A 24,568-nucleotide genomic window follows, 5' to 3' on the forward strand; every position below is an offset into this window, starting at 1 on the left:
CTTGCTGAACAGTGAATCTACAATTGCAGAATCTTTAGCAACTCTCATGCCATGAAATGAATCCTGATAATCAGATGCTGTATTGCTTCTTCGCTGCGTGCCGACCGTTCATAGGCTATACCAGCATCGCGAGATAGGCACATAATGCCTAAAGGGTCGCGTCGAATGCAGATTAGAACATAAAAATGAAATGATTTTGATATTTGTCCGTCGATCATCATACAAAACTCAATTTCGCGGTGGCAACTTGTTAACATCATGCAGTTCCTGAAGTCATATCATTAGGGTATCCCTGCTGTGTAAACATAGGCTGCATTTACTACATTGACTACGATCAATACCCTGTTTTGTGCATTAGGCGGCAATGGTATTCAATATAGCGGATATTGAAGGTGAGAAGAAATATTCGCCACCGCGCGATACAACGAAATCTGAATCAAACGGTTACTTATTAGCCAAAAAACCGACCGTTTTCAAGTGAGCACATACCACTCTGCAATGTGATGACACGGGTAGGGTCTGTTGGGTCTAAACCAGCGATTGGACGACTACGTGAAGAGGGATCAGTTCCAGCAGAACCAATGATAGGATCCACGCCGGTGCCGCTCTGGAAGAAGCTACAGGAAACTCAGATTAAGACACAGACGGTAAACGAAATCCCTACTTTGCATTGTTGACCCAGTTTTGCTGCAAAAAGCGGAAGCCTTGGTTGATATCAGATTGGTAGGCAACTATAGCGGCTTCAATCAAACGAAGTGCATGTGGATCAAAACATTGTAACTGACCAAAAGCAAGACCGCGTTCTAGTAGAGGGCTCGTCTTGTTCCACATTGCTTCCTCAGATGTCACTGATAACAATCTATCAGCCGATTAACAAGTGCTGAAAAAACAAGGGGTCCAACCTTCGGGCCCGTATGGAATACCAGCGCGAATGACATGATTCGTTGGAAGCTCCGGGGGGAAATCGGCTCGAGGGCGTACCTTCCTGGTATGAGCGGCAAAAGGACAACGAGTTTGGTCAGTTTGATTTTGACCGTATTCATGGTAGGTGAAGTTGTTGTTCATCATAGGATCGGTCGCTAGCATAGGGTTATCAAATAACGGCGCAAGATCGACGGGAGCCCCCTATAATCATAGGTCAATATTCGAATAAATATCTCACACGATAAGTAACATACACTCTTCCATCGTCCAAGCATACGAGCGCCTAACAGGGCAGATCCCTCTTCGCGAGTGAGAGGAACATCAGGCACAGATATAGGATTATCCAACAAAAATTTGTTGAACTCTGGCACCAACTGCTCCATCTGACGGAAGACCAGGAACGAACCATCTTTAGCCCAGGGCGGACGAGTAGTGCTGTCGCCCTGCTCAGACAATAGAATTTCTCCGGCATCGACCGCTAACTGGCCGGGCAGAGGGGATTCGGTGAATCCCTTCACGGCGGGCTGACTGATTCCATCCATGAATCCGAAATCTAAATACACTCATTATCAAGAGCCAGCATGGGTCAAAAGATTGCACTCACGTTCATGGCCTTCTTCTGATCCAGGGCGGGCCGCACCTTGAACGCGGTGTAACTCACCAATAGAATCGCCTAAAATCCACAAGATTTCGGATAGAGTGATGTCGATATTTTTCTCCGTGTCCGACGCAAGGAGAAAGACACCATGAATTGAGATTCCTGCAAATGGCGTTACCCATTTCCCAGTTCCAGGGTCACCGATGGCGGCAGAGTCAGCTTCCTGTCCCATAGAATAGAACTGGTCGCCTAGATTATCGGTGATACCCAAGGTTGAAAGTCCTGACTGAGAAAAAGCGACATTGACAGCCGTTAGAGGCTGAGTGGTGACGTTCAAAATCTGGGTTGTAGACGTGATGAGAGGCTGGATATCCGAAGCCAGTTTATGCTTGAAGTGAGCCGCATTTTGGATACCGAAAAAAAAGAATAGCTCCTTCTTCTTTTTCATTCCAACCCTGTATCGCATCTCATCAGTTCAAGAAACAATGATGAGATTGACTTGACTAACAGGATATCTGCCTGGATGTCAGTCAAATTTAAACCAACGGTGGCTGCCGCTGATAGAGCTTCCTCAGCAGTTGGCAGAACTGGTTGGGGCGCGGGACCTGTTCACAGGTTTAGCTGGGGCCCTTACGAACGCACGAAGGCACCTACTATTCAAAATTGACGTCGTTCGGACCGTTTGTCGGCGACGAAGGCGGCCAGGATTACTGGGGCTACCAGCGGCATTGAAGACCAAGGACAGCAGTAGAAGAGAAGCGGAGATAGTGCTGGAAGTCTTCATGCTGGAGACCAGTGAGGATGAAAATTAACGAACGCACCGGCCCTGTTTTAAAGAAGGATGTGAAACCTGCAAGGAGTACTTGGCTCCTCATTGGACTTCTTTCTTTCTTCGAGGTCTTGCATGAGATTTCTTTGGTCGATCTTTAGTGAGACGCGAAAATAAAGAACAGGATCGCTACACAATCTATGTTCACATCAGGCTCAGAGCTAGAGAGAAGGACTCGGCATTTAACTGAAATACGAAGTGAGCAAAACTCAGCTGGCCTCGACCGCTCACTGCGGCCGACTCAAAGAGTAGCGACCTAAAAAAAAAAGTTCAGAATCCAATGTTCGCGGCATAGAAAAAAAAAACACGTTTACCTCACGATATCCGACTCGGACCGATCTTCCTTATGTTTAGCATCCGCGGGATCAGGAGTAGCACAAGTTTGGGCAGCCACAGACGCGTTGCCTTCCTATTTTTTTTTGAAAAAAAACTCCAGTGTCACGGTTGGCTTTTTGCATACTTTTCTCCCTGGACAACTTATCGTGATTTTTCGCTCCATTCCTTTAGCAAATAGTCCGTATTTGTTCCATAGCGCTAGTTTTCTGTCTCACTTAAGTTCGACCAGTGAAGAATCGTTGAGTGAGACATATGTCGAGGATGTGAAACGCTCGAAAAATCTGCATGAACAGTCAGCACTGGTTGTTCACGAGACACTTTTAAAATTTAGGTGCAGACTGACAATGGTGCAGATGATAAACTTGAAAGGTATCGGTGCTCCGGACAAGCCTTGTCTAGGAACACAGACATGGCATAGGATAGTCATTCCCAGGTCCCATCAACATTGAGGGCTACTTTCTCGAACCGAGTAAGAGCTGTTTCGCTCAATGTACTAGCTGCCATCATGGGCGCTTGCTGGACAAAGTTGGAGAGTGCGGCCCGGGTTCCGTGATACAATATTCCCACGCCGCAAACCTATGACTTCCAAGTTCGACTCCGATCTTGCCAATGATTGTGTAGGAACAACTTGCGGAGGTTCACGTATGCGTTGCCTTGATATCTCGATTTTGTGACCTCCCAATTAAAATCAATCATCATTTCCGTAGGTTTTTCGGAGTGCTCTGAAAAAAAAAATACCGTGCTAAGTTATAGTTGATTTAGATGTCTGCAGGACATTCAAATCGCCGATTTTGTTACGATTGTGGTGGTGGTCCATCCACCAGAAACTTCCCCTTCATATCATACTCAGACGACTGCCCAGATTTGCTGTCCAAAGATTCACCTCTCATCGTCAATCCTTTATCATTACACGGAAGAGGTCGCACTTGGAGACCAGCTAGAATTATTCTATCTTATGCGACTGCTTGACCACCTCTGTTCTATCTCGCCGTTCTCTCAGGACTCATCGTCCTTCTATCAGCATCTCTTACAAATAAAACAATCTTACGGTGAGCAGGTAGCTTGATTTAATGCTAATAATTACTAAAGTCTAAGTGGTACCATAGGTCTAACATTCTACGCATTCAGGAGAAATTAAGCCCAAGTGTGCTAACACACATCCATATATTCCCTGCACCGTTCCCTGAGCCTGACCCACCTCCCACCATTCCAGTGCCTAACCCTCGCCCACCCATCCTGAGCAGCCATGTTCTCTATCCATAATAACACGGAGCAAAGAGCAAAATCCGCGTAAGAAACCTGGTACCCCATCGCAACTACCCCGTCACCATCACCAGCATTCTTATCTAAAATCGTGGCAAGGAACTCAAACTGCTCTTTGACAAGCATCCACGCATGCTCCCGCTGCGGTCCCGGGGGAAGAGGTTGACTGATATGCACATTAGTCTGGCTGCGCTCCGGTAGCTGCTGGTGACTCAAAGGAACCATAATCGGTAGTAGAGGCTTAACAAACACCTCCTGAATATAGTTCACGAACAGTGTTTGGAGCGCGCGCGATCCCTCGGGGAAGACCGGACGCGCCGGATAGCATGACTCGAGGTACTCGGCAATGATGTTTGGGTTGGACAGGATCTGGGGCGCAGATGAGTTCCGCGTCGGGTCTACTATGACGGGTAGGGTGTAGACTGGTCGCCCATCGCTTCGCTGGGAACTTGGAGGCGCTCCGATCGATCGCAAAGTCATCTCTATATTCTGAAATTCGACCCAGACGGTGCGGTATCTGAGGTGCTTGTAATTTAAAATGAAGCTGACAACATCGATTCAGGCAGGAGACCGGGAAGCACAGGAACGACGTACCGTATCCGCCATATGTTCGGTGCCCAAGGTTGTGCATTGTGTCCTGGAACATCGTACAGTATGATAACTGGAGGACTCGAAGGACGTCTGGACATGGAGATACGATGTATGGCAAGAATCTATGTTTTGTGCTGTTTTATACTTATCTCTGGATATTTTACGCTTATGACTTGTGAACCAAGTCATCTCGTTTGAGGATCACTATCAGAAGGTCAACCAAATTCACGTTACAGCGCCGAAGTGGGGTGGCACTCAAGGACTCGGCGCACACCAAAGACAGCTCCTTGAGACACGAAGTGATATAGGTACCGTCAATAAGAGTCACTGCGTGTTCCATTACATATTCTGATCTTGATTCTTAAGGGCGTTCCGTGTTCAATCCTGCTCAATCGGGAGCCCCATCCACTAGCTTGGCCTGCGTATGATATAACAACCTTCGGAATCCTCCGTTTATAAGTTCAACACTGACATGGATCTACCCCACCTTGGTTCTCTCGAGGCTGGGTGTATTTCATAAGTACACCGAGACTAGTGCTTCTTCCTGTGTAGCAAGTACGTCATCTCAGTTGGTGGGGCGGCCCGCCTCTAGTGGCTACTTTTGAAAATTAGTGTCGAGGCCGATGCGCTTCTCAGACTGGCAGGTCGACGTGATGGTAGATAGATGTACCATCTCCTCGATGTAAATTACGCACTAGACAATTTAGACGCGGGCTCGGAGTGAAAGATACGGCAATCTTCGGGCGCTTCGCTTCAAGTCGATTCAGGCTTCGGTCTGCGATGGTCTCGGGTAAGCACCCGCAGAAACGGTAACTTGAAAAAGAAAGCTGAAACTTTATTTGGCGGGCATCTTTTCCTCAGCGCTAACAATCTCAAAGGGAACGGTACCGCAGCAACGGATGTTACCAGAGGATCGAGACGATTGTTGCGACCGATCTTGTGTCTTTGTCTACCTCACGCGTCCCTATCATCACGCGCCGTTGGGAGCGCTGCTGTTATATTCGTGACTCGTAACTTTGTCGGAACCTTCAGTGGTGTGATCGGTAGTTGTAAAGAGACGTGCTTACCGACCGTATCATTCCTGATGACAATATCCGATTCCCTACCGGAGATACTCGATGCACAAAAATAAGTAAATACCAAGGTGTTTAACTGTTAACTGCTGCGACTCATACAACTGGTATCCTTTGACACTCTTGGTTATGATAAACGAAGGAACATGATAAAAACCCATTCTGAGACCCATTAATACTGAAACTTCTATGTACGAAAGGCATATACGAATAGAAAACGAAAGAAAAATAAAAGTACAAAATACTACAACAACGAGTGGAAAAGAGATCGGAATACAACAAAACGATAGAGCAATACTAAAGTGGTTACTGTACTTCTATTGAAGCAATTTAGGAATTAAATTGACCGGACTTAGCACTCATCCATGTAGGGTCGACACCGTTCCCACAGCTGGCACCATCGACCGCCGTTCCAAGTCCTTACCCTCGACCAGCCATCTTTCGGCGCCATACGTTCGATCCAAATCAACACCGAACAGACCGCGAAATCCGCGTAGGAAACCTCTCGACCCATCGCGACCACCCCATCCCCATCCCCGGTGTTTTTAGCCAACACGTTGGCGAGAAAGTCGAATTGCTCCTTGACCGCCATCCATGTAGCCTCGCGCTGTGGGCCGGGAGGAAAAGCTTGCCCAGGAGGGCTCGGGGTGTCAGACGCTCGGAAATGCGACTGACTTCGTTCCGGAAGGCGCTGGTGGCTGAGTGGGACCATGATGGGGAGGAGGGGCTTCACGAAGACTTCTTGTATGTAGTGGACGTAGAGTGTTTGGAGTGCACGAGATCCCTGGGGAAAGACAGGTCGAGCAGGGTATGTCGATTCGAGGTACTCGGCGATCGTGTTGGTGTTGGAGAGGATCTGGGGAGCGGCGGGGTTTCTCGTGGGATCTACAATTACGGGAAGAGTATAGACGGGGCGACCATCGCCTCGAACAGCACTGGGCGGGGCACCCATTGATCGTACAGTGGCTTCGACATCAGGAAATTCGACCCATATAGTACGATAGCGAAGGCGCTTATAGTTTAGTATAAATCTGGTAATTTATTCAGTATACGTAGGCGCGCGCGAATGTAGAAGAACTTACCGAATGCGCCATATATTCGGAGCCCAAGGCTGAATATTTGGGCCAGCGGCGTCGTAAAGTAGTATCGTTGGGGCTGAAGCGATAATACGCGGCTGGTGACGTGACATTACTAAAGTAGATTGTTAAGGAAATGCGCACAGCGCAATTTTGGAGAGCCTCTATGTTGGATATCCCGTTCCGGGAACGACGACAGACGCGATGGGACGACCCAAGTCCAAGCCTGCTGCTAATAAGAGCTGCTGTACAGCGAACTTATATACGAGACTCCAATGACAGTCATATTCGGAACAGCGCCCGTCATCAACACCGGGAGGAAGGCTCAGAAGGGAACAAGGACGAATCGTTAGTGAACCAGTGCAAATCCAGAGCAAATAGGAAGATTACTCTGGGATAGTAAGAAAACGAGGCATCGTCAATTTTCCTTAGAGGGATTTCACAGCAATATGAGTGCAAATCGCATCGTCATAGGCCCTTGTGGCAGTACATGCCACGATCGCCGGCGGGATGTTCAGCTGGCATGTTGACGCAGAAAAATCTCGCGTTTTTATGAACTTGTAGGTCCTTGTAAGTCCTTGAGGTGGGACATCCAACGCTAATAAACAACGGTTGTTTTTACAGGTAAATGGTTGCCATGATTCGGATACTGCTGGAATGACTCTGAAAAAAAAGACGTTGCACAGCCTCGGGTACCTGATCATGTCGCACGATGACTCGTAATTTACATAGGCTACTTCCATTTCAACTTGAGATGGAAAGAATTGCTAGATAAGATATATGTCTTTCTCCTCCATGAGAGAGAGCCAGACTATGTCGGTTCCATCCAAAACTTTTAATCAGAATTCGGTACTCGAAGACTCACCGACACCGGTCGGCCCCTACTTGCTACCGCATCGGTACGACATACATGATTTGAAGAAGCCGGTCGAACTATTTCCGCGAGGCAGCGGGAGCGCGGTCGCAAAAGGAATCCGGGACTGGAGTGAGGGGAGTGCCATGCCATATTTGTCGAAAACGTGATGTTGCGAAAAACGTGGCGTCTGAAGACATAGCCAAACATCGCCACGAGCGCCATTCCGCTTAATACCGTCCCGCCGCCCGGACAGGGGGCGACAACCAGAGGAGGAAAAACTCAACATGGTAAAATTGCGTGAAGGCTAAAAGTCGAACAGACAACCTCTCGGAAGGAAAAAGAGGATGAAGGGGGGATTTGTTGACCTTCACGTTGCAATGTAATTCGGAGTCCACTGCTGAGTCCGACCTTGATGTCAAACATGGACCCATATAGTCAATTCCACCACGCGATGCTCTGCCCCTCGAATCAAAACTCGGTCAAAAGGTCATTCCGCCGGTCACGGTCTGAGGTCATGTCTACCCAGTGCTTATTTTGTATTTCGTGATTCGATAGGTCTGCACCTGGATCCCAAGAGCTGTTGAACGGGCATCGAGGAGAACGCCGATTTACACTGGATGTTTCAAGATTTCGCTGGGGATGATTAAGTTTGGTCTGTCACCGCGTCCCGCGAACAAGTACATGTATCTCCTCTCTGAACAAAAGGATTCTATTGATAGAGGCGTTCCATGCATCGCGTCACAATTTTCACAAGGACTTAACATATTGATCTAACCCGGTACCAGCCAGCGCGAATCACTCAACACGGTTATCAGCGTACTCACAAATGTGGCCATATGTTGTCGAACTGTAAAAAGACGCCAAGATCGCTACATACCACACGTGAGTCATTTTATGAGAACTTCAATCTCAGCAGTCCAGTCGAAATGAAACGTAACAGTCTATGACATACAAAAATCTACTTACTTCGCATCTTGGCTAACACTATACAATCGTTTACATATTTTCATTCCGAACCTTACCGTTTAAGCGGAAAGCTTGGTCTTGAGCAAGGCCTTGAGCGTCTCGCCATCCTCAGCGAACTTCTTGATGCCTTCGTGCAACTTGTCGAATGCCATTTGATCTTGGAGAAGTGCCCAGCGGAACTCAGGCTCGTTGTCGATATAGCTGACCTTGGGAAGGTCTTTGGCTTTGGCAGCTGCGGCGGTACACGTGCGTCAGATCATACGTGGGGAAGTTGGAGGGAAACTCACCGGCAACCGAATCTAGTTTCTTGGGAACAGGCTCCGTTGACTTTTTCAGTTCTTCCAGAAGGGAAGGTGAAATGGTCAAGAAGTCGACACCGGCCAAGGCTTTAATCTCTCCGGTCTATAAGCATCTATAAGTATAGGCACAACGGTTGAAGCGAATGCCGGATGCGAACGTTACGGAAAGAGGCACCCATAACGATGGTTTTGTAACCATACTGCTTATAATAGTTGAAGATCTTCTTGACAGAAATAACACCAGGGTCTTCGTCACCCTCATAGGTCTTGCCAGTAGACTTCTTGTACCAATCCAAGATCTGTGCGGATATGAGATCAATCGATAGCGGTCAGAAGGTCTACTTACACGGCCAACGAAAGGAGAGATCAATGTGACACCGGCCTCGGCACAAGCAACGGCTTGACCAAATCCGAAGAGGAGGGTGAGGTTACAGTGAATACCGTCGTCCCGTTCGAGTTCCCGGGCAGCTTGGATGCCCTCCCAGGTCGAGGCAATTTTGATGAGGACACGTTCCTTCTTGACACCCACTGAATCGTAAAGGGCAATAAGTTCCTTGGCCTGGTGGAAAAAATGAGCAGGGATAGCGACATAGGCAAGTATTGCGCACCTTGACCTTTGTTGCCTCCTTGTCAAAGGAAAGACGTGCGTCGACCTCAGTGGAAACCCGGCCCGGGATGATAGCGAGAATCTCTTTGCCGAATTCGACGAGCTAATGATGACGACAGGATGAATGCAGAGCTCCACACAATTTAGATACAATACTCACGAGCCTGTCCATTGCGGCATTGACCTGGGTGTCGATGTCACCACCCTTGGACTTGCCAAAGGCGACAGCAGCGTCAATGAGACGAGCATATCCGGCCTTGTGGGCGGCAGCCAGGATCAATGATGGGTTGGTCGTCGCGTCCTGAAATCTATTCATCAGCATACCGGGTCCCGTTGGTGATGTGCTGGCCTTACCTGCGGCTTATAGACATCGATGGCTACATTATCGGCATCATCAGTGATATTTTGTAGCAGCGTACATGAAAGACAAACATTCGAAGTCACCAGAGTCGGAGACGACGACGGTACCAGTCTGCTTCAAATAATCGAGAGAGGTCGTCATGATGGTTAGGGAGAAAGAAATGTCGAGGATGTATAACCCGTTGTAAGCGTCACAGGCGATCATGTGATGACTGATCGGGCCGATTTCCGGATTTATAACTTACCCACTGTCCTACCATTGGCATTTTACCGCCAGTGTTTGTTATGATACCGTTGAAATGTTCACTATGATGATTGTATGTCTACCTGGTACCGAACTGCTGCTGGTGCGTAGCGCCTCTCCCTCGAATGAGCCTCAACTCATTGATGCCGCTGCAGGAAACAGATCAAGGACGTGTAGCGCAGCGCAGTTTGCCGCCGGAATCAACACTCCCCTCTGCCCATAATTGCGGCAATGACTGTATTGAACTGAGACCCACCAGCATAGGGTCTCGTGTCAGTAATTGGCGCGATACATGCAGCCTGGTCCTCATGTTTGGTCAAGACACGACCCAAGGTACCACCCTAAAGCATGTTTGTGGATAGGTGATTCACTGTGATGAATTCGACGTGTCCGCCAAGGTGCCTCCTTTTTGTACCCAGCTATTATGGAATTCGAAATGCTCATTTTCATTTACCAGTGATGCGAGTCTGGCAGGCAATCACGCGATTTATATTATGCGTGCCCAATTAAGCCCAGTTTCGTTTACCCCAAGTCCCAAGTACCCAGAAGCAATCATCTTCAACCGCAGTCGTAAATGTTCCTCAGGAACCTATGATACTATTACACTGCTGTTTCCATGGGTTGCGGTGATGTTGTGATGATTTCCCGACGAGAAATACAGCTGGTGGTGCCTTACCCGGTTTCAGTATCCCGACTCAATTGACTCCCTTCGTTTATTGTCCGCCGAAGGCTAGACTCTTCGACATAACAGTGTTTCAGCAGCCAGTCCGCATCTCGTATCTTGCCATAGACCCTACTACCCTTCAGCATCACGTCCACAAGTTGCTCCAGTATCCATGGTTTTCCGATTTGGATGCGAACCCTACACACTCGTACTGTTAAGGAACGCCGTCTCGGGGGGTTACGGTGTTGTGGCTGTGCCGTACTACACAAAACGCCGTGTGAAAGCCGCGCTTCTGACTGAATAGTTACTCGGTGTCGGTCGCGTACGGTCACCTCGAGGTATTCAACTGTCAAATAAGTACATGCATTCTACATGCATCTCGACTCGAACCAGAAAGGAGGGTATATTACAACTATCACTACCCTTCCCCGCTTTTTCCCTCCTAGTTGAACCCCCACCGCCATGGCGAGGACAGTCAAGATCTCGCCTTCAACTCAGTCCTTCGCGTCCGATCGCAAACAACAGCATGACGCCCCTCCTGTTCCTCCTGTACCCCCACTCAAGGCAAGGCCCCCGCCTACTCTGTGGTCACACCTTCCCACGTGGATCTCGAAAAACCTACGCTCGAAGAGGTCCTGGAAGATAATGGTTAGATCATGTATAGCTTCGTGGGTGGCATATTTGATCATACTGCCGAATGCGTCACTGCGAACGCTCGGTACGGTGTACGTTTGCGACCCTGGCTGGTATTTCCCGTAAAGCTCACCTTATTTCAAGCGGATTCTTTGCGTTATTAACAAGCATGTTTGTGCCACCCTACCTACCTGTACAACTCTTTTTCTTTGTGAGTGATTCGTTACTCCCCTACAACCCCGCATCTTATACTCTGCAGATCATGACTACTGTTGAGGTTGGGCTCCTTTTGGGATGGGGTATCGGTGCAGCTGCCATGCGTGCGGCCAATGAGTCTCGAGATCCATCTGTCCTACAAGCGTCGATGGCCGTTCTAAATGCAAGGTTAGTACCAAGCTTGCTATATACCGTCACCGTTTGAATGACTGTCGTACAGCATAGCAGCTAATCCGGTCTTTCAAGCCAATCCTGCGCTAGCACAAACCACCGCAATTTACCATGGTGTCTTTCTGGATACTCGGTACGCTACTACTGTATCTGCCAACGTAAATGGGTGACTTACCTCTTTCTCGCAGCGCTTCAGTGGTGTATGGATGCTTCCTGGGGCTTGGAGCTTTCGTGATGGGTCTTTTCCGTGCGTACGCGCCAACTCTGGTATTCCTTAGTATCTTTGGAACTATTGCAAGTACGCCTTCACTTCGCTCTTTTCTTTTGTCCACCTAACACATGTTGTTTGTACTGCAGTGGACATTTTTGCCGTGAGTCACCCCAGCTTTGGAGCTCAAGAGTGGAAGCTAATTTACCCGTAGACCTACGGGCCTTTATTTCCATCCGCTCGCTACAACTTAATGAACTCGATGGCCATATCGGTTTCTTGCTATATGGCTATTGCGATTTTGACGACCATATTTATTTTCCCCGAAAGCATGAATCACTCGCTTATTAACGACATATTGGAACAGCTGGACCGTTTGAAAGAAATAGTGGAGACCCAAGACGAAGTCTTGCGTACACCGCCTGAGCACCTGATTTCCGAACATTCACCTTTAATCAAGGAGGCCAAAGCGGCTAGGGCGACAGTCGTACTCTCTCAGCAACAGCGTAAGTCTTCCTTTGTTGATCAAATCGGAGGTACTCATTCAAATGACAGTTATGGCTACGTCCCGGTTTATCCACTTGGAATTCAGTCACGGTAGATGGAATGGCGATGACGTGCTGGATCTGTTGGAACCACTCCTCACACTTGTCACTCGAGTTGGTCAGTACCTCCCCGTTTGCTGTCCTAGCATCCGATTCACCAATTCATTATCCTAGCTGGTCTCCAGAGCTTCTCTCAGCTCATCTGCATGTCCCAACATCTCTTCGAGCGCCTCCGTTCTGATTCTACCACCACAATTCCCGATACCAGTGACGGCTATCTACTCCGGCGATTCCACGAGCGTAACGAGGTCATCGAAGTGGAACACAAGGTCCACGTATCTGAGGTCCTTCCCATCATCGACCGCTCTACGGGTCCCCTCCGACAAACCGTCTCGAATGGTATCGAAGTGATCAAGCGTTCGTTGAACCATATCAATCAATACCGCTGGAGTCGCAACGCAGATATGGACGCACAGGCGCGTGTGGAGCTAGATAAAGCCATCGAGCAGCTCCAGTCTTCCCTTGATGAATTCAAAAAGACCAACAGACTTGCTCTGATCAACCCTTTTATGCCCATCCTCAACAAGCCCGAGCTCATCGAAGGGAGCCAGACCCTTCCACTCCGCTCGTTGTACGTGTCATACGTGTTTGCTACGTCGATGATCAATGTGGCCGAGGCCACGTTGGGATTGATGACACTTGTGAGCGATACTATGGAGAAGAGGAAGGCTAACCGGTTGTGGGCCCCTAAGGGCCTGAGAAAGCTTTGGAAGATCCTCTCAGCGAAGGGTGACCAGGCGAATGGGGTGCTTGGAGAAGACGTGTCGCCCCATGCTATTGGTCGGGATATGTTGGAGGAGCACGAAGTGGATCATCGTGCGTGAAATGTAGAGGCTACTGATTATACTTTGGGTATTGATAATTCATATGTAGGACGCGACCCGGATAGCAGGCCGCCGACCAATGCTTTCCAGAGAGTCATGCATTATATCTCTACCGTGTATCGCTGGATGGAGACTCCGGAAGCTATCGTACGTTTTAACAAATGCTAGATCTGTCGGTGACTCACTTAAACTGCAGTTCGCCTTCAAATACATCTTCATTTCTATCGCTCTTTGGATTCCTTGTGTGGTTCGGTCTTCCGCATGTATGTCTGTCCAGCTGGATACCTTTTCTTTGGGAATAACCATTATTTTTCGTAGTCTTTTACTACAGGGAGAAGGGCATTTGGTACCGTTCGCTTCCTGCGTTGCCGTTTATAGACTGACCCTGGTCATATAGGGCACTCATCATGGCTCAAACGATGATTAATCTGTACGCTGCGGATCAGATATACAAGTGGGTAGCCTTTTTTCGTTCTCTACCTCTCTCACCAGTTAACCTCTATAGTCTGGTAATCCGTTTGACTGGTACTTTCGCCGGACTCGTCGCCGGCCTTCTCGGCTGGTACCTAGGCGAGTTATTATCAGAGTGTAGGGATGACTTTGTCTTTCTCATGTTCCACACAGGCAATGCTAAATCACACGGGAATGTCTACGGATCCGCTGCAGCAGTAGGCTTCTTACTCATCCCTATAGTTTTCGTTCGCCTTTTCGGTCCCTACAAGTATCTTCAGGGGGTTGTTCTGGCATGTGTGAGTATATGTCCTGCCCTCCGAAACCACAAAAGTCATTCTATGATGTTTTACTAGGCTACATTTGCTCTCATTGTTGGATATTCGTGGATAGATGGGCATTTACCTCAGCTGGCTACCCCTGGTACGTCCACTATTCTGGTGCTCGAGGAGACGCATCGACTGAATTCATGACAGGCCAAGGTTGGTCCGTCGCCTGGAGGCGCTGGGTTTTGGTTGTCATCGGTAGGCTTCCAAACGCATATTTCTTATTTCTATCTGATCTTTCTCAGGTTCGGGTGCATCTTTCGTAGTCATGATGCTACCCCCGACTTCAGGCCGAAAAGCCGTACGTCTACGAAATGCATCATCGATAGCATCGCTGTCAAAGCTTTACGGACACCTCATATCAGCGTGGATATCACAGGTAGACCTTGACGAAGAAAAGGATGAACGGCAAGGAGAGCAAGTCAAGACGAAGTGGATGAAGGAATTCCGTAACAAAGTTATGGGAGCTTCGGTGGAGATGCGCACAATACGGGAGCTAACGGAGCTAGCGACATGGGAAGGAAGTCTACGTGGCAAGTGGCCCAGGGAGGAATACGTACAGCTGGTGGAGGTGCAGATTGAAATGGTATCGAGTTTGTCACAGGTCCGTTCTGTCTTCCCAGTTGCTGATTGTTCAAACTGACTTGATCTTCACCGATTAGCTTGGAGGCGCACTTATGCAGCTTGACGACGCTTGGCGGGTGACTTTTCTCCATCATACTGGCGTGCTGAATCCCAACTTTGTGCGCTACATTCTCATTGTTGTCGCGCAGGTACTGAACCATCGAATCTAGATTTCGGATGTCATGGGCCTTTTTTCGCTTGTATCACAGTCCTTGCGTACTGCTGAGCCGATACATCAAGTTCTTCCAGAGACTCTTCTGGAGAAACTGTTTTACCACCAAAGCAACTATGCTAGCCGGGACACGCTGACATCGGAATTTGCTACCTCGGTGGACTACATGTATTATGCTGCTGGTGTGGTTGCGGTGTATCAGCTGTTGCATGTGAGTCTGAGATTGTTTTGAACGTGAGGCTTTCGCGCTAACTGTGATGGAGCAGTCTCTTGACGAACTTCATCACATAACAAAGACGCTTTGCGGGGAGGTACCCTTGAGAGGATTTACCAGGTGGAAGGCTGAGTTTGAACATTCTAGGACGGAGCTTCGTGCACTATAGGCGGGCGGTTAGTTGTTTATCCTAGTCACATCTTAATGTACTATGACAGTAATGATTCAAATTGAGCATTGTCTCATTCTAGGGAGGGGCTTCAACGATTCGGACCAACGGCACCTCGGCATTTTGCGTCGGCATGCAAGATTTGCGCGAAACCTTCTATAAATCGTCATGGTCCGTGCGCTGTGGTAAATCGTATATAAGGTCACACCCGGGCTTTTGATTCTTTATCTCTTGTGCTAGGGTTTACTGTCACCAGTGAGGTCTTTACCGAGGTACAGTTATTTTGCTGATTGCAAATTATACATCCGAACCCGTCTATTTGCTTCGGCTTATAGCAATTTTTGGCAACCCCTTTCCTATTTTCATTCTTTCTGTGAAGATGCGGCGATGCATCAGAGGAAGAATGAAAATTAGATAGTCATTGTATGGTTTTGGTGCCGATGGAACATGTAATTACGTTTCAACTGTTTCCACAAATGTGAAGTGATTTTTCGAAAGAATAAATGATGAGGCCTTCTCCCTTCACATTCATGTTGTAGTGCTTGCACTGTTATGAATGTTGTTTCGAAGGAAGAATTTTTTTTAGGCAAGGTGAAATCCATATCTGGTGGTAACACCGTCACTAATACGTCACCCAAGTCTTGGTATCAAATTGGTACGACCCTGGAATAATCAGTGAAGCTCCTCTGACCAATGTTGGTCTGGACCTTAAGTAGGTGCCATCTTTGAATCCGGAAGGTCATTGGGCTATCTCTGGGAACCAGTACCACAAGATTTCATTACAGAATCGGAATTGCGGGCCGTTCACGAAAGTCATCGATTCGCCTGTACAACGGAAGAACGTCTTTCGCCTTCTCTAGTTTCCATCGCCGTCATGGCTCATACGACGAGGCTAAGTCAGAAGCGAAAGTCGAGAGCACCGGAAACACCCATTCGAACTGTGAACGTTTCATATAAGTACTACCTTGCGAGTCTAAGTATTCCTAGCTATTCGCGTCTTCCGCATTGGAGCGGTCGAGAAAGCTTGTCGTGGAATCCAAAAGGTGATCTGAGAAAATTAGACGTTCTCTGCGGTCAACGGTCGGAACGATCTCAAGGCGGATATTACTGAGCCCGAGGTGCTTTCGTTGGCGCCTTATGTGTTGTGGCGACCACATAATCCGCTATTGACCAACAGGTAAGAACGGCATCCATAACAGTTCAGATTTGGTGCACTGGTACTGATATCGACTTTGTAACAGAAGTTGATACTACTCATTTCCCTGGGGCCAGCCTCAACCGAACGCGTCTTTGATTTTGTTACACCCCTTTGAGCTTACTGCGGACGAGGTATGTGCGTCTTGGTATCCCTGGAAGGAATACACAATCCAAGTTCGTAACCTCTTGGGACGACTGCCGTGACATGGCGACTCCGATGACTGAGCTATGTTCTGTATGAACAGCTTCCGTCTCCGAATTCCATATACTGATTGGTCAGAGTGTTTACCTAGGAAAGAACACGGGGCTATATCGCACTCAGCATCAATGAAACGCACCCGACCCACACGTTAATTTCCACTGCACGGAAGCACCTTCATAATGATGAAGAGCATGACCAAGACGCTCTGGTTGTAACTTTCGAGCTCATTTAGGATAGCACATGCTATATTTGCATCCACGAGGTTCGCGGAGTATATCGAATCAAACACCCTCCTTCTTTCGAATAGCACGTTGGCTATCGATTATCGGGCGCGGGGTTAGGCCGAGGCTGCCCTCTAGTCGCCGTTACGCGTCTATCCACTGCAAGGCTTCACATTATGTATTTCTTCTTCCCAGGATGGACCGTGTGTTCCACGGAGCGCGCGCGAGCGAAAATAGCCAAGTGAACAGTCATTGGCCTGCAGAGTGACTTAGACTTCGAGTTTCTGTGAGACAATGGAGACGGACATGCCTACGGATTGCTTACACGAGCGTCAGGTGTTTGGAAAAGAATGTTAGAGAATTGAGATGGCTATCTAATAAAAGACTGACGCTCCAATTTCTCTAGGGTATATTTGCTCGTATTAGGCGAATATGGGCTATCCACTGCTGATTCGCTGACGCTCGCATTCCTTCGGCGGAAAACACCAAAGCCTAGAATTTCATGTCTTCTTTGATGTTTTTCTGAACCAAATTGGTGATGGATTCTCCTAATTCGCGAAAAAGAGCCGCTGGTACACATAAATTCTTGGCTTCATTTTCGGACGCCTTTGGAGGCTCCATCCCTAGGCTGGTACTCTGCGCAGTCTATTCGACTCCGATCCAGTTAACGATGACCTACTGAGTGACGTGAGCCCTAGTGGGGGAGACGCATGCCCCTGGCACGACATCTAAGCATGCTATTAATCACCGCATTTCTGAGGTTTATATCAAGGGAGTAGCTTCACCGAACGCTGTCCGTATAACCAATAATGTCTGACATCCTCCAAGCTCTATCCAACGAACGAAGGCAGCGCGTCGAACAAGGGGGCCCTCCCAAGTTCAACGAGCCGGAGTGCGGTGACCTTCCCATCCAGACTTGCATTGATGTCTGGAAGGCAGGGGAGATGTATATGCCGACCAAGCAATATGCACTCCTCGGCTATTGCACGATGTATTTTGAAGATTCCAAGTATGGTATGGGTGTTATTTGCACCTGGGAGTGTATGAAAGCTCGTAGGCAACTTCACTTTCTACTCTGCATTCGCGCTAAGTCTTGGTACGTATAGATGTTTCAAACGAGAGTAACAAGGTTTGAGTTATATTTTACACTTCGGATAAATTCGGTGCTCATGTCGTGGAATCATTTAGCCACAGAGGGACCAGAGCAACAAGTGGTGGAAACTCTGTCGTGCGCCGAAGCGTACTGTCTCTTAGGTATGTTGGGCTTCAAGTTCTGAACCGCAATTAAGCAGCGGTGCTAATATCAAGATCATAGATCCTGGTCCGTGCCTGATTGACGATCCTTCAGTATCGCGTCATCGGCATATCTAGTAAATGCGCATCGGGTGTCCGTGTACTTCTGCTTGTGATATGAGATAACTGAGACTCTCCCTTTTTTGTATTGTGCTCCAAATCATATGCTTCTTACCAACGTGTACAAACCGATTGTCAGCTGCTCGACTTGCGATTTCATCACCCCAAGTTACGCACAATCTTTACTTGCTATTGCCGGAATCTCCTGATTTCCCATCGAAACCTCAGGATATCTACATGAACTTTATGTGGGGAGCAGATGATCGCTTGGTTGACTATTTTTAACGGGATACGCGTGTTTGACCGTCATATCTATAATTTTATTCTTCCAGGTGTTCAGGCGTAAGTGTCCAACCGGCCTTCTGCTTGCAGCGAACATTTGAGCAACACTACTAACATACCTGACCAGCGATCAGTGATTCCATCACGAAATTGCCATTTTACCAAGAACCCTTTCGAGATTTAGAGTACTTAACCCCCGCCTCGGGTTGTACAACTCCATAGAGCGATAAATTCCTGCATGCGTGCGAGAGTTTTTCCATATGAAGTGAATTGCTTTTAAGAAGTCTGAGCATCGTCAATTTCAGAGTCAAAAGGTTGTAGGGCTTGCCCTTGCCTACACTGAGGAAGGTTTGAATCGGCTGATAGAGGGAACCGAGTCGAGAGAACAACCTTCTCCATGTAGTCAGATCATGACAATCACAGGCCCTAAGTCCGCAATAAGCATCACAGCGTGAAGACGTTGGTAGAACATAGAAGCTTTGTCGATCCTAATCCGCCAGGCCTGAAGACTATCATGCACCCCACGAACATTGCTGCATAAACATTTTAGCAATTGAAGTGGCATTAACGGAGCCCGAAAACCTTAGAGAGATGTCTCTGACAACACAATATTTCCACTCTTATATAAATTGTCGAATATCGAAACGACAGGTTGGCGGATTGTGTGCATCACGCCCCCGTTCATAAGACTCGAAGCTTGAAGGTAAACGGCGATTACCGAAATGCGAAAGGGAGAGGGGGCTGGGGAAAAGTATCGTCATTATGCTAGAATCCAGTCTACGACCCCCCTCCAGAGGAAAACACAGTCCAAGCATCTAGGAGGTAGTGATTCGAGGTTTAGTATCCACTTAAAGGTGCCTACGGCGGCAATCAGGGAAAGGAGTATGATAGGGTCGGCCTCGGAGCCCGCTCCTACAGCCCCAGTGTTTTTTCTTATCAAAACTGATTCTCAAAGGCGCCATCTGATCCCTACTACAGCTGATGCATGATGGCCTGAATAGTAAACAAAGTGACAAAGTGTGAATCACAGACGCCAATTGCGGTAAATTCACTGAAGCAAAAAAATGAAGATATACTCTCGCTCCCTCAAGCTAATCTTCATTACTTGTAATTATTGCGGTAATTACAGTAAGAATCCTAAGGCAATCCTAAGTGTAAAGGTCAAGGAATACGGCAAGGGCGCACGCCACAACCACGTGGGGTCGTGCTTGGGCAGGGCTTAAGTAATCGTACCTTTGTGTGGTACCCTCGCGGACCCCAGCATTTTACCACCTTACCACCATACTTCCGTCGCATTTCTCCCTTATATCCTGCCTGAATGCCCTAGAAATGGCTCTGCACGCATAATATCCTGATTTCTTTACCAACGATGTCCAATGACAACCACAAGGCCGACCAGATTGCGTTGCACTTCTATACCAAACTGTTTTACGTCGTTAGCGATGCTAGAACGACTGCTGAGTCGCGATTACAGTCGAAGGTCGACAAATGGGTGCGCAGAAAGTGTTTGTATGTTACTGCAGAATACTGAAAAGCTCACAGTTCAACCTGGAAACGCACGACTCTGATATGTTTCCGAAGGAAATTCGCGACAAGTACAAGTCAGTGTCGATGTCTCCACCACCACCACCACCACTGGAAATCCAGGTCCTTCTGTCTGTACCAGAGCTGAGCAGCAACCAGGTCCTTGTCTACCTTTCGCCAGATTCATCCAGGCTGCAGATAAAGCCGACGCCCAAGTACATTCTACTCGAGAGCTGGGTGCTCGACTTCAATGCTCGCCATATCAGCGAGGACGAAGGATCAGACGTCGCGCTGTCCACAGTGTACAAACATGGCATACCGCTCTTTCGCAGCCTGTACAGTCTGCTGCGTATCCTCCCCACATGGAAACTGTGCAAGCGGCTCCGGAGACGCGGGGCAGGTAATGGGAACCTCAATATCCAATTGCGGGTGCGAACACAGGCGCTAGGTGATTCCGGCCTCATTCTAGGCTTCGGTATGTCCTTCACAGTTCACGCCAAATGATGATCTCATCCTTTATCATCAGATGCGTCGCCAGCAACAGGCGCCCCTCCTCTTCCCAGCAAGACGCACGTATTCGCGCCTGTATCCCACCCCATGGGCACGCTCTCGCTATCTGCGACGTATCTGACGACGCCCCATTTCCGGGTAGATGACTTGGAATCTCTCCTTTCGTCACGTTTCCTCTCGGAAGGCCCAGAGTTTGTGCCGACACTGACCAAGAATCTTCAGCGAGACTCGATAACAGGATCACCAGGTAGCAGCCTTCCCATCCGGACATCCCTCCCTAGATCTCCAATAAGTATTTCTATTGCAGACCGATTTGTCCTGCCTTCCTCCTCTTCACGGCCTCAATCGATAATCAGTGGTAGTCCGAGGAACGTACCTTTACCTCCCAGTTCTACGTCCGGATCGCTCGACAATAACAGCAGCCGACCATCTGGACTCTCCTTGGCAGCGCGTTTGCGTAAGGAGAGCATCGGTCGAAGTAGTACGGCAGATCTCCCATCAGTTCCTCTTGCTATCCGTCGTCCAAGTATCAATCCCGTGCATCCGTTCAAGACCAACACATTAGCATCTGCATCGCCTTCAGGTGGAAGCCTTGGGGGAAGTAGCACCTCGGTTGGAGGCGGTGTGGGAGGATCACTATCCTCTGTAGGCATAGCGAATCTGCCGACACTAGGCCCTACGCGATCCCCGACGATGAGTCGGCCACCGGCTCCTCTATCACCCATAGGCCTTGCAAGCCGGGCTTCACCCCCTTTTGCACCTTCGAGCTTGCGCAGTGATGATTCGGATAGCTCGAAACCGCCTATGCCTCCCAGGAAGCGATATTCAAGCAGTTTCGGCCATCGATATGCCCCATCATTGGGTCCGGGAAGTGAGGGCAGTGGTAGCGGGAATGAGAAGGTCGGGAGTGCCTCATTCCTGAGCACGAATACGGATGACGACGAGATCTCGACGTTTGTGCAGGATATTGACGCGAGGAAACCACTGAGTGGGAGACACAGGCTGCACTCGCAGTCTCCGCGGCAAGCGTTTCCAGAGATGCCCCCGCCACAGAAGGAAGAGGGTGGGCTGCTGTTAAAGCAGGAAACGATCTCTACATCTGGCGCCGTGCTAACAAGTGAGGGAGAAGTGGACGAGAAGCTTCGGGAGATGAATGAGACATTCCTTGCAAGTCTGGAAGGGCTGGGAGGGATTGAGGGGAGCATTCGGAGGAAGAAGACTGATAGCCCCGAGAGCCGTGGGAGGGAGAGTCCCACTGGGCTTGGGATGAGGGGATTTGTGCGCCCGAGGTACGGTTCGGCTGCGAGCCAAGGATCGCAAGAGGTGATAGGGAAAATGGAGTTTGATGATGACCGCCGGCGAGGGTGACCTCCGTTTTTTCTCTGTGGGCTCGTGCTGGACTTGTGTTCTCTATATATTCCTCTTTATGCTCTTGCCATCATCCACCTTGTCTTATATCATGTGTAGCAATGTATGTGCCAGTATCTATTTCACGTCTTTTCTTATCTCACAGCACGTATTTACCAGTATCAATACCATCGGTTATCATCTCATGTTGATTGTCAGGTCCTTCCACTTTTAAAGGCCCGCCGCATGAGCCCATCAATATGAATGTCGGCAGGTTCGCCGCTAAATTCACATAGCATCAACACGGTAGCCCAATGGAAGGAAATAAGAGGGGGACCAGTAACTCCGTCACAGCTCGAAAACCCCAGTGTATTTCACTAGGACGGTCAAACACCCGTGTCCCGCCAAAAATAGCCAACCTCCGAAGAAAGCAGTCTAGGTTCCACACCGTGAGTTCACAGTCGTGATTCATCATTGAACTGAAAAGAAAAGAGATAGTAATACAACTTCACATAAGCCACAAAACGAAAATACATCTATCACATAAAAAATCCCATTGTTTCATCCTGCGACGACCAAGTCAGCACTATATCAATGTAACACTGACGACGACGGACTTTTCAATTGTTTTGCAATAAATTCCGCAAGGTACTTGACCATCTTTCCTGTTTCCTCACCGACGGGCCGGATCCATTCTGGCGGTAGTGAAAATCCATACTGGGAAGAGTCAGGATAAGAATACCAAAGGTCGAAAGCGCACTGACCGTTCCTGTGTCACGCAGGTGAACGGCATAAGAGTACTTGATCCCTGCACGGGCGTACATCCAGTCGACGATATTCCCGGGGGCGCTATATTCGGATGAGTAGATGATTACTTTACGAATGTACAAACTTGCCGGTACAGGGACTCGCAGAGGGACGCAATCTGTAATGTGATGAGCTCCTGGCAATTGTTCAGCAACGACGACGTACTGTGAATACTGTTCCATGAGTGAGTTGTAACGCGCGCGCTGCCCCAGTTGCAGCTTCGATTTGATCCTCGGCGTCCTTTGGCACTCGTTTGCACGAGTATGAGTACGGAGAGGAGACTACGACAACATTCGTGAGCAATGATATTTCACTTTTCATCAGGGACGCACTCATTTGGCCATAGCTTCGCAAGTCGATAAACGCGAGCAGGTTAGGGAGCGTCGTGATAAAATTGGCGAGGTTGTTCACTTCTGGGGCTTCGAACGGTCGATGGCCGGGGAACCAATGCGAGCAGGGGTCAACGGGTGTTGTAGGTTTCTTAAAGTACTTTGCATTGGACTTCCACTTGTATCCCTGCGTAAAGGGATGAGAGAACGTGCGTGAAAATATGAGGTAGAGAGTACCCAATTCCTGCAAGCTAATCAGCCTCGTGCGTCAAGCAAAAGAATAAGCAACACACCTGTTCATATCCAATCCGATACATTTTTCATTAGGACCCATGATCTGGCGGTTTTTATACCAGAAGCGGTCGCTCTCCCAGGTGAAGTCGTATCCATCAGGATTAGGAGTCGGGACAATGTAAAAATCCTGTAACAACGGAACTGTAAGCTTCACATGTGAGATGTATTTTGAGTAAAACTTGCATAAGTATCCAGAAGCGATGACAAGGAGTATTTTTCGGATGAATTGACGACCAGGGCATGAGAAATGTACAGGGCCGCTGCTGTAGCGACCCACTGGGAGACTTGAGCACAACAAGGAATGAAATGAACTGAGCAGTACACACCTCCCTAGCATGCTGAGCGCCTGTAATGACGAACCCAAGCTTCTGCGACGGATCGACACCCTTTCCGTAATCTGTCTTTTTTACCTCCGTCGGCCCATTAGATATTTTCAGGCCCCGCATCTCCCTCCCCTGACCTGAATGGCCTAAGTGGACGATGCTCACTATTGAAGGGTGTTGCTCTGCCAATTGGTAGACAAAGTCGTCAATTTCGTAAAGTGGATGGTACTCGTTGTGGAACGTTGTATTTTCAAGGGAAGCAAGGTTCCATGGTTCGACTTGGCGCAAATAGTATGGAATATCTTGATTGTGAACGGGCGTAGAGGAACTTGGAATGGCGCGAAGAACTTCCGGTAGGCCTGGTCCTGAAAGAGGCATGTATATGTCGACGAGCTCGGGCGTCACTTGCCAGATATCGACGTCGAATTTCTGCAAGAGAAAGATGTTAAAAATCCCTGAAAGACAGGGAGATAACGTACTTGCAACTCATTGAATACTATACTCTCATTTCGTAAAAATCTGTGCAGGGTACCTAGCACAGGCGACGCGTTCAAAGGCAACTGGTCGTTCGCAAAGGCGTTGAGCGTCAAAACTAGGCAAATAGATGCATATTCAAGTAACTTCGACGCCATGAAGGAGCCTTATCGGCGGCTGCAGTAGAATCGAAGGTGGTGGTAGGAAGTCAAGCCTGGTAAAGCCATCGTGTGACCTTGCCGCACTTGCCGGCAGACCGGTACTTACCGGGCCGGTACCACCACCCAACAATTGGGACCTTGTGCCGGTACTATAGTGCAAGAAGCTCATTTTCAACCTCCGATCACGATGAAACTTGCAGCCGTATCTCTGCCCAACCAATTCACCCAATTTTTTGTCAAAGTAGC

At 48.5% G+C, this 24,568-nt stretch overlaps 7 protein-coding genes across 7 annotated transcripts; 2 read left to right on the plus strand and 5 right to left on the minus strand.

Moving 5' to 3' along the window:
* Window positions 1-354: 354 nt before the first annotated feature.
* On the minus strand, window positions 355-2,306 carry EV420DRAFT_1622890 (Dyp peroxidase; the record flags this gene model as incomplete). Its single annotated transcript, XM_060475872.1, has 9 exons — window positions 355-431; window positions 490-617; window positions 665-731; window positions 786-848; window positions 903-1,125; window positions 1,179-1,477; window positions 1,529-1,977; window positions 2,031-2,127; window positions 2,177-2,306. 9 exons carry the CDS (start codon window positions 2,304-2,306, stop codon window positions 355-357), a joined length of 1,533 nt encoding a protein of 510 aa, XP_060324676.1.
* A 1,487-nt stretch (window positions 2,307-3,793) lies between these two features.
* On the minus strand, window positions 3,794-4,900 carry EV420DRAFT_1027381 (uncharacterized protein). Its single transcript, XM_060465381.1, has 2 exons — window positions 4,545-4,900; window positions 3,794-4,494 (listed from the first exon to the last, which is right to left on the minus strand). Exons 1-2 carry the CDS (start codon window positions 4,637-4,639, stop codon window positions 3,837-3,839), a joined length of 753 nt encoding a protein of 250 aa, XP_060324677.1. The 5' UTR covers window positions 4,640-4,900; the 3' UTR covers window positions 3,794-3,836.
* Window positions 4,901-5,966: 1,066 nt separating this feature from the next.
* On the minus strand, window positions 5,967-6,803 carry EV420DRAFT_1649293 (uncharacterized protein; the record flags this gene model as incomplete). Its single annotated transcript, XM_060478290.1, has 2 exons — window positions 5,967-6,645; window positions 6,697-6,803. 2 exons carry the CDS (start codon window positions 6,801-6,803, stop codon window positions 5,967-5,969), a joined length of 786 nt encoding a protein of 261 aa, XP_060324678.1.
* Window positions 6,804-8,381: 1,578 nt separating this feature from the next.
* On the minus strand, window positions 8,382-9,937 carry EV420DRAFT_1576479 (uncharacterized protein). The gene is made up of 8 exons (XM_060474502.1): window positions 9,851-9,937; window positions 9,773-9,795; window positions 9,579-9,719; window positions 9,420-9,521; window positions 9,158-9,370; window positions 8,970-9,110; window positions 8,800-8,914; window positions 8,382-8,744 (listed from the first exon to the last, which is right to left on the minus strand). Exons 1-8 carry the CDS (start codon window positions 9,918-9,920, stop codon window positions 8,572-8,574), a joined length of 978 nt encoding a protein of 325 aa, XP_060324679.1. The 5' UTR covers window positions 9,921-9,937; the 3' UTR covers window positions 8,382-8,571.
* An 808-nt stretch (window positions 9,938-10,745) lies between these two features.
* Window positions 10,746-15,298, plus strand: EV420DRAFT_1724199 (uncharacterized protein; the record flags this gene model as incomplete). Its single annotated transcript, XM_060479806.1, has 20 exons — window positions 10,746-11,411; window positions 11,464-11,530; window positions 11,579-11,703; window positions 11,756-11,839; window positions 11,895-12,004; window positions 12,064-12,077; window positions 12,129-12,420; window positions 12,470-12,577; window positions 12,634-13,335; window positions 13,393-13,490; window positions 13,540-13,606; window positions 13,662-13,689; window positions 13,741-13,797; window positions 13,849-14,092; window positions 14,150-14,216; window positions 14,270-14,317; window positions 14,365-14,723; window positions 14,782-14,862; window positions 14,914-15,126; window positions 15,182-15,298. The coding sequence occupies exons 1-20, from the start codon at window positions 11,149-11,151 to the stop codon at window positions 15,296-15,298; spliced, it is 3,144 nt and encodes a 1,047-aa protein (XP_060324680.1). The 5' UTR covers window positions 10,746-11,148.
* Window positions 15,299-19,726: 4,428 nt separating this feature from the next.
* Window positions 19,727-22,138, plus strand: EV420DRAFT_1576488 (autophagy-related protein 13-domain-containing protein). The gene is made up of 3 exons (XM_060474503.1): window positions 19,727-20,045; window positions 20,096-20,552; window positions 20,604-22,138. The coding sequence occupies exons 1-3, from the start codon at window positions 19,923-19,925 to the stop codon at window positions 21,953-21,955; spliced, it is 1,932 nt and encodes a 643-aa protein (XP_060324681.1). The 5' UTR covers window positions 19,727-19,922; the 3' UTR covers window positions 21,956-22,138.
* EV420DRAFT_1576491 (peptidase M14) lies at window positions 22,116-24,369 on the minus strand. Its single transcript, XM_060474504.1, has 11 exons — window positions 24,167-24,369; window positions 23,691-24,116; window positions 23,548-23,640; window positions 23,364-23,491; window positions 23,308-23,314; window positions 23,074-23,257; window positions 22,907-23,022; window positions 22,831-22,859; window positions 22,699-22,783; window positions 22,552-22,651; window positions 22,116-22,500 (listed from the first exon to the last, which is right to left on the minus strand). The coding sequence occupies exons 1-11, from the start codon at window positions 24,317-24,319 to the stop codon at window positions 22,496-22,498; spliced, it is 1,326 nt and encodes a 441-aa protein (XP_060324682.1). The 5' UTR covers window positions 24,320-24,369; the 3' UTR covers window positions 22,116-22,495.
* Between the last annotated feature and the right edge of the window lie 199 nt (window positions 24,370-24,568).

Source organism: Desarmillaria tabescens (genome assembly GCF_030435595.1).
Source record: "Desarmillaria tabescens strain CCBAS 213 chromosome Unknown EV420scaffold_59, whole genome shotgun sequence".
In the NCBI taxonomy this organism is placed as follows: domain Eukaryota; kingdom Fungi; phylum Basidiomycota; class Agaricomycetes; order Agaricales; family Physalacriaceae; genus Desarmillaria; species Desarmillaria tabescens.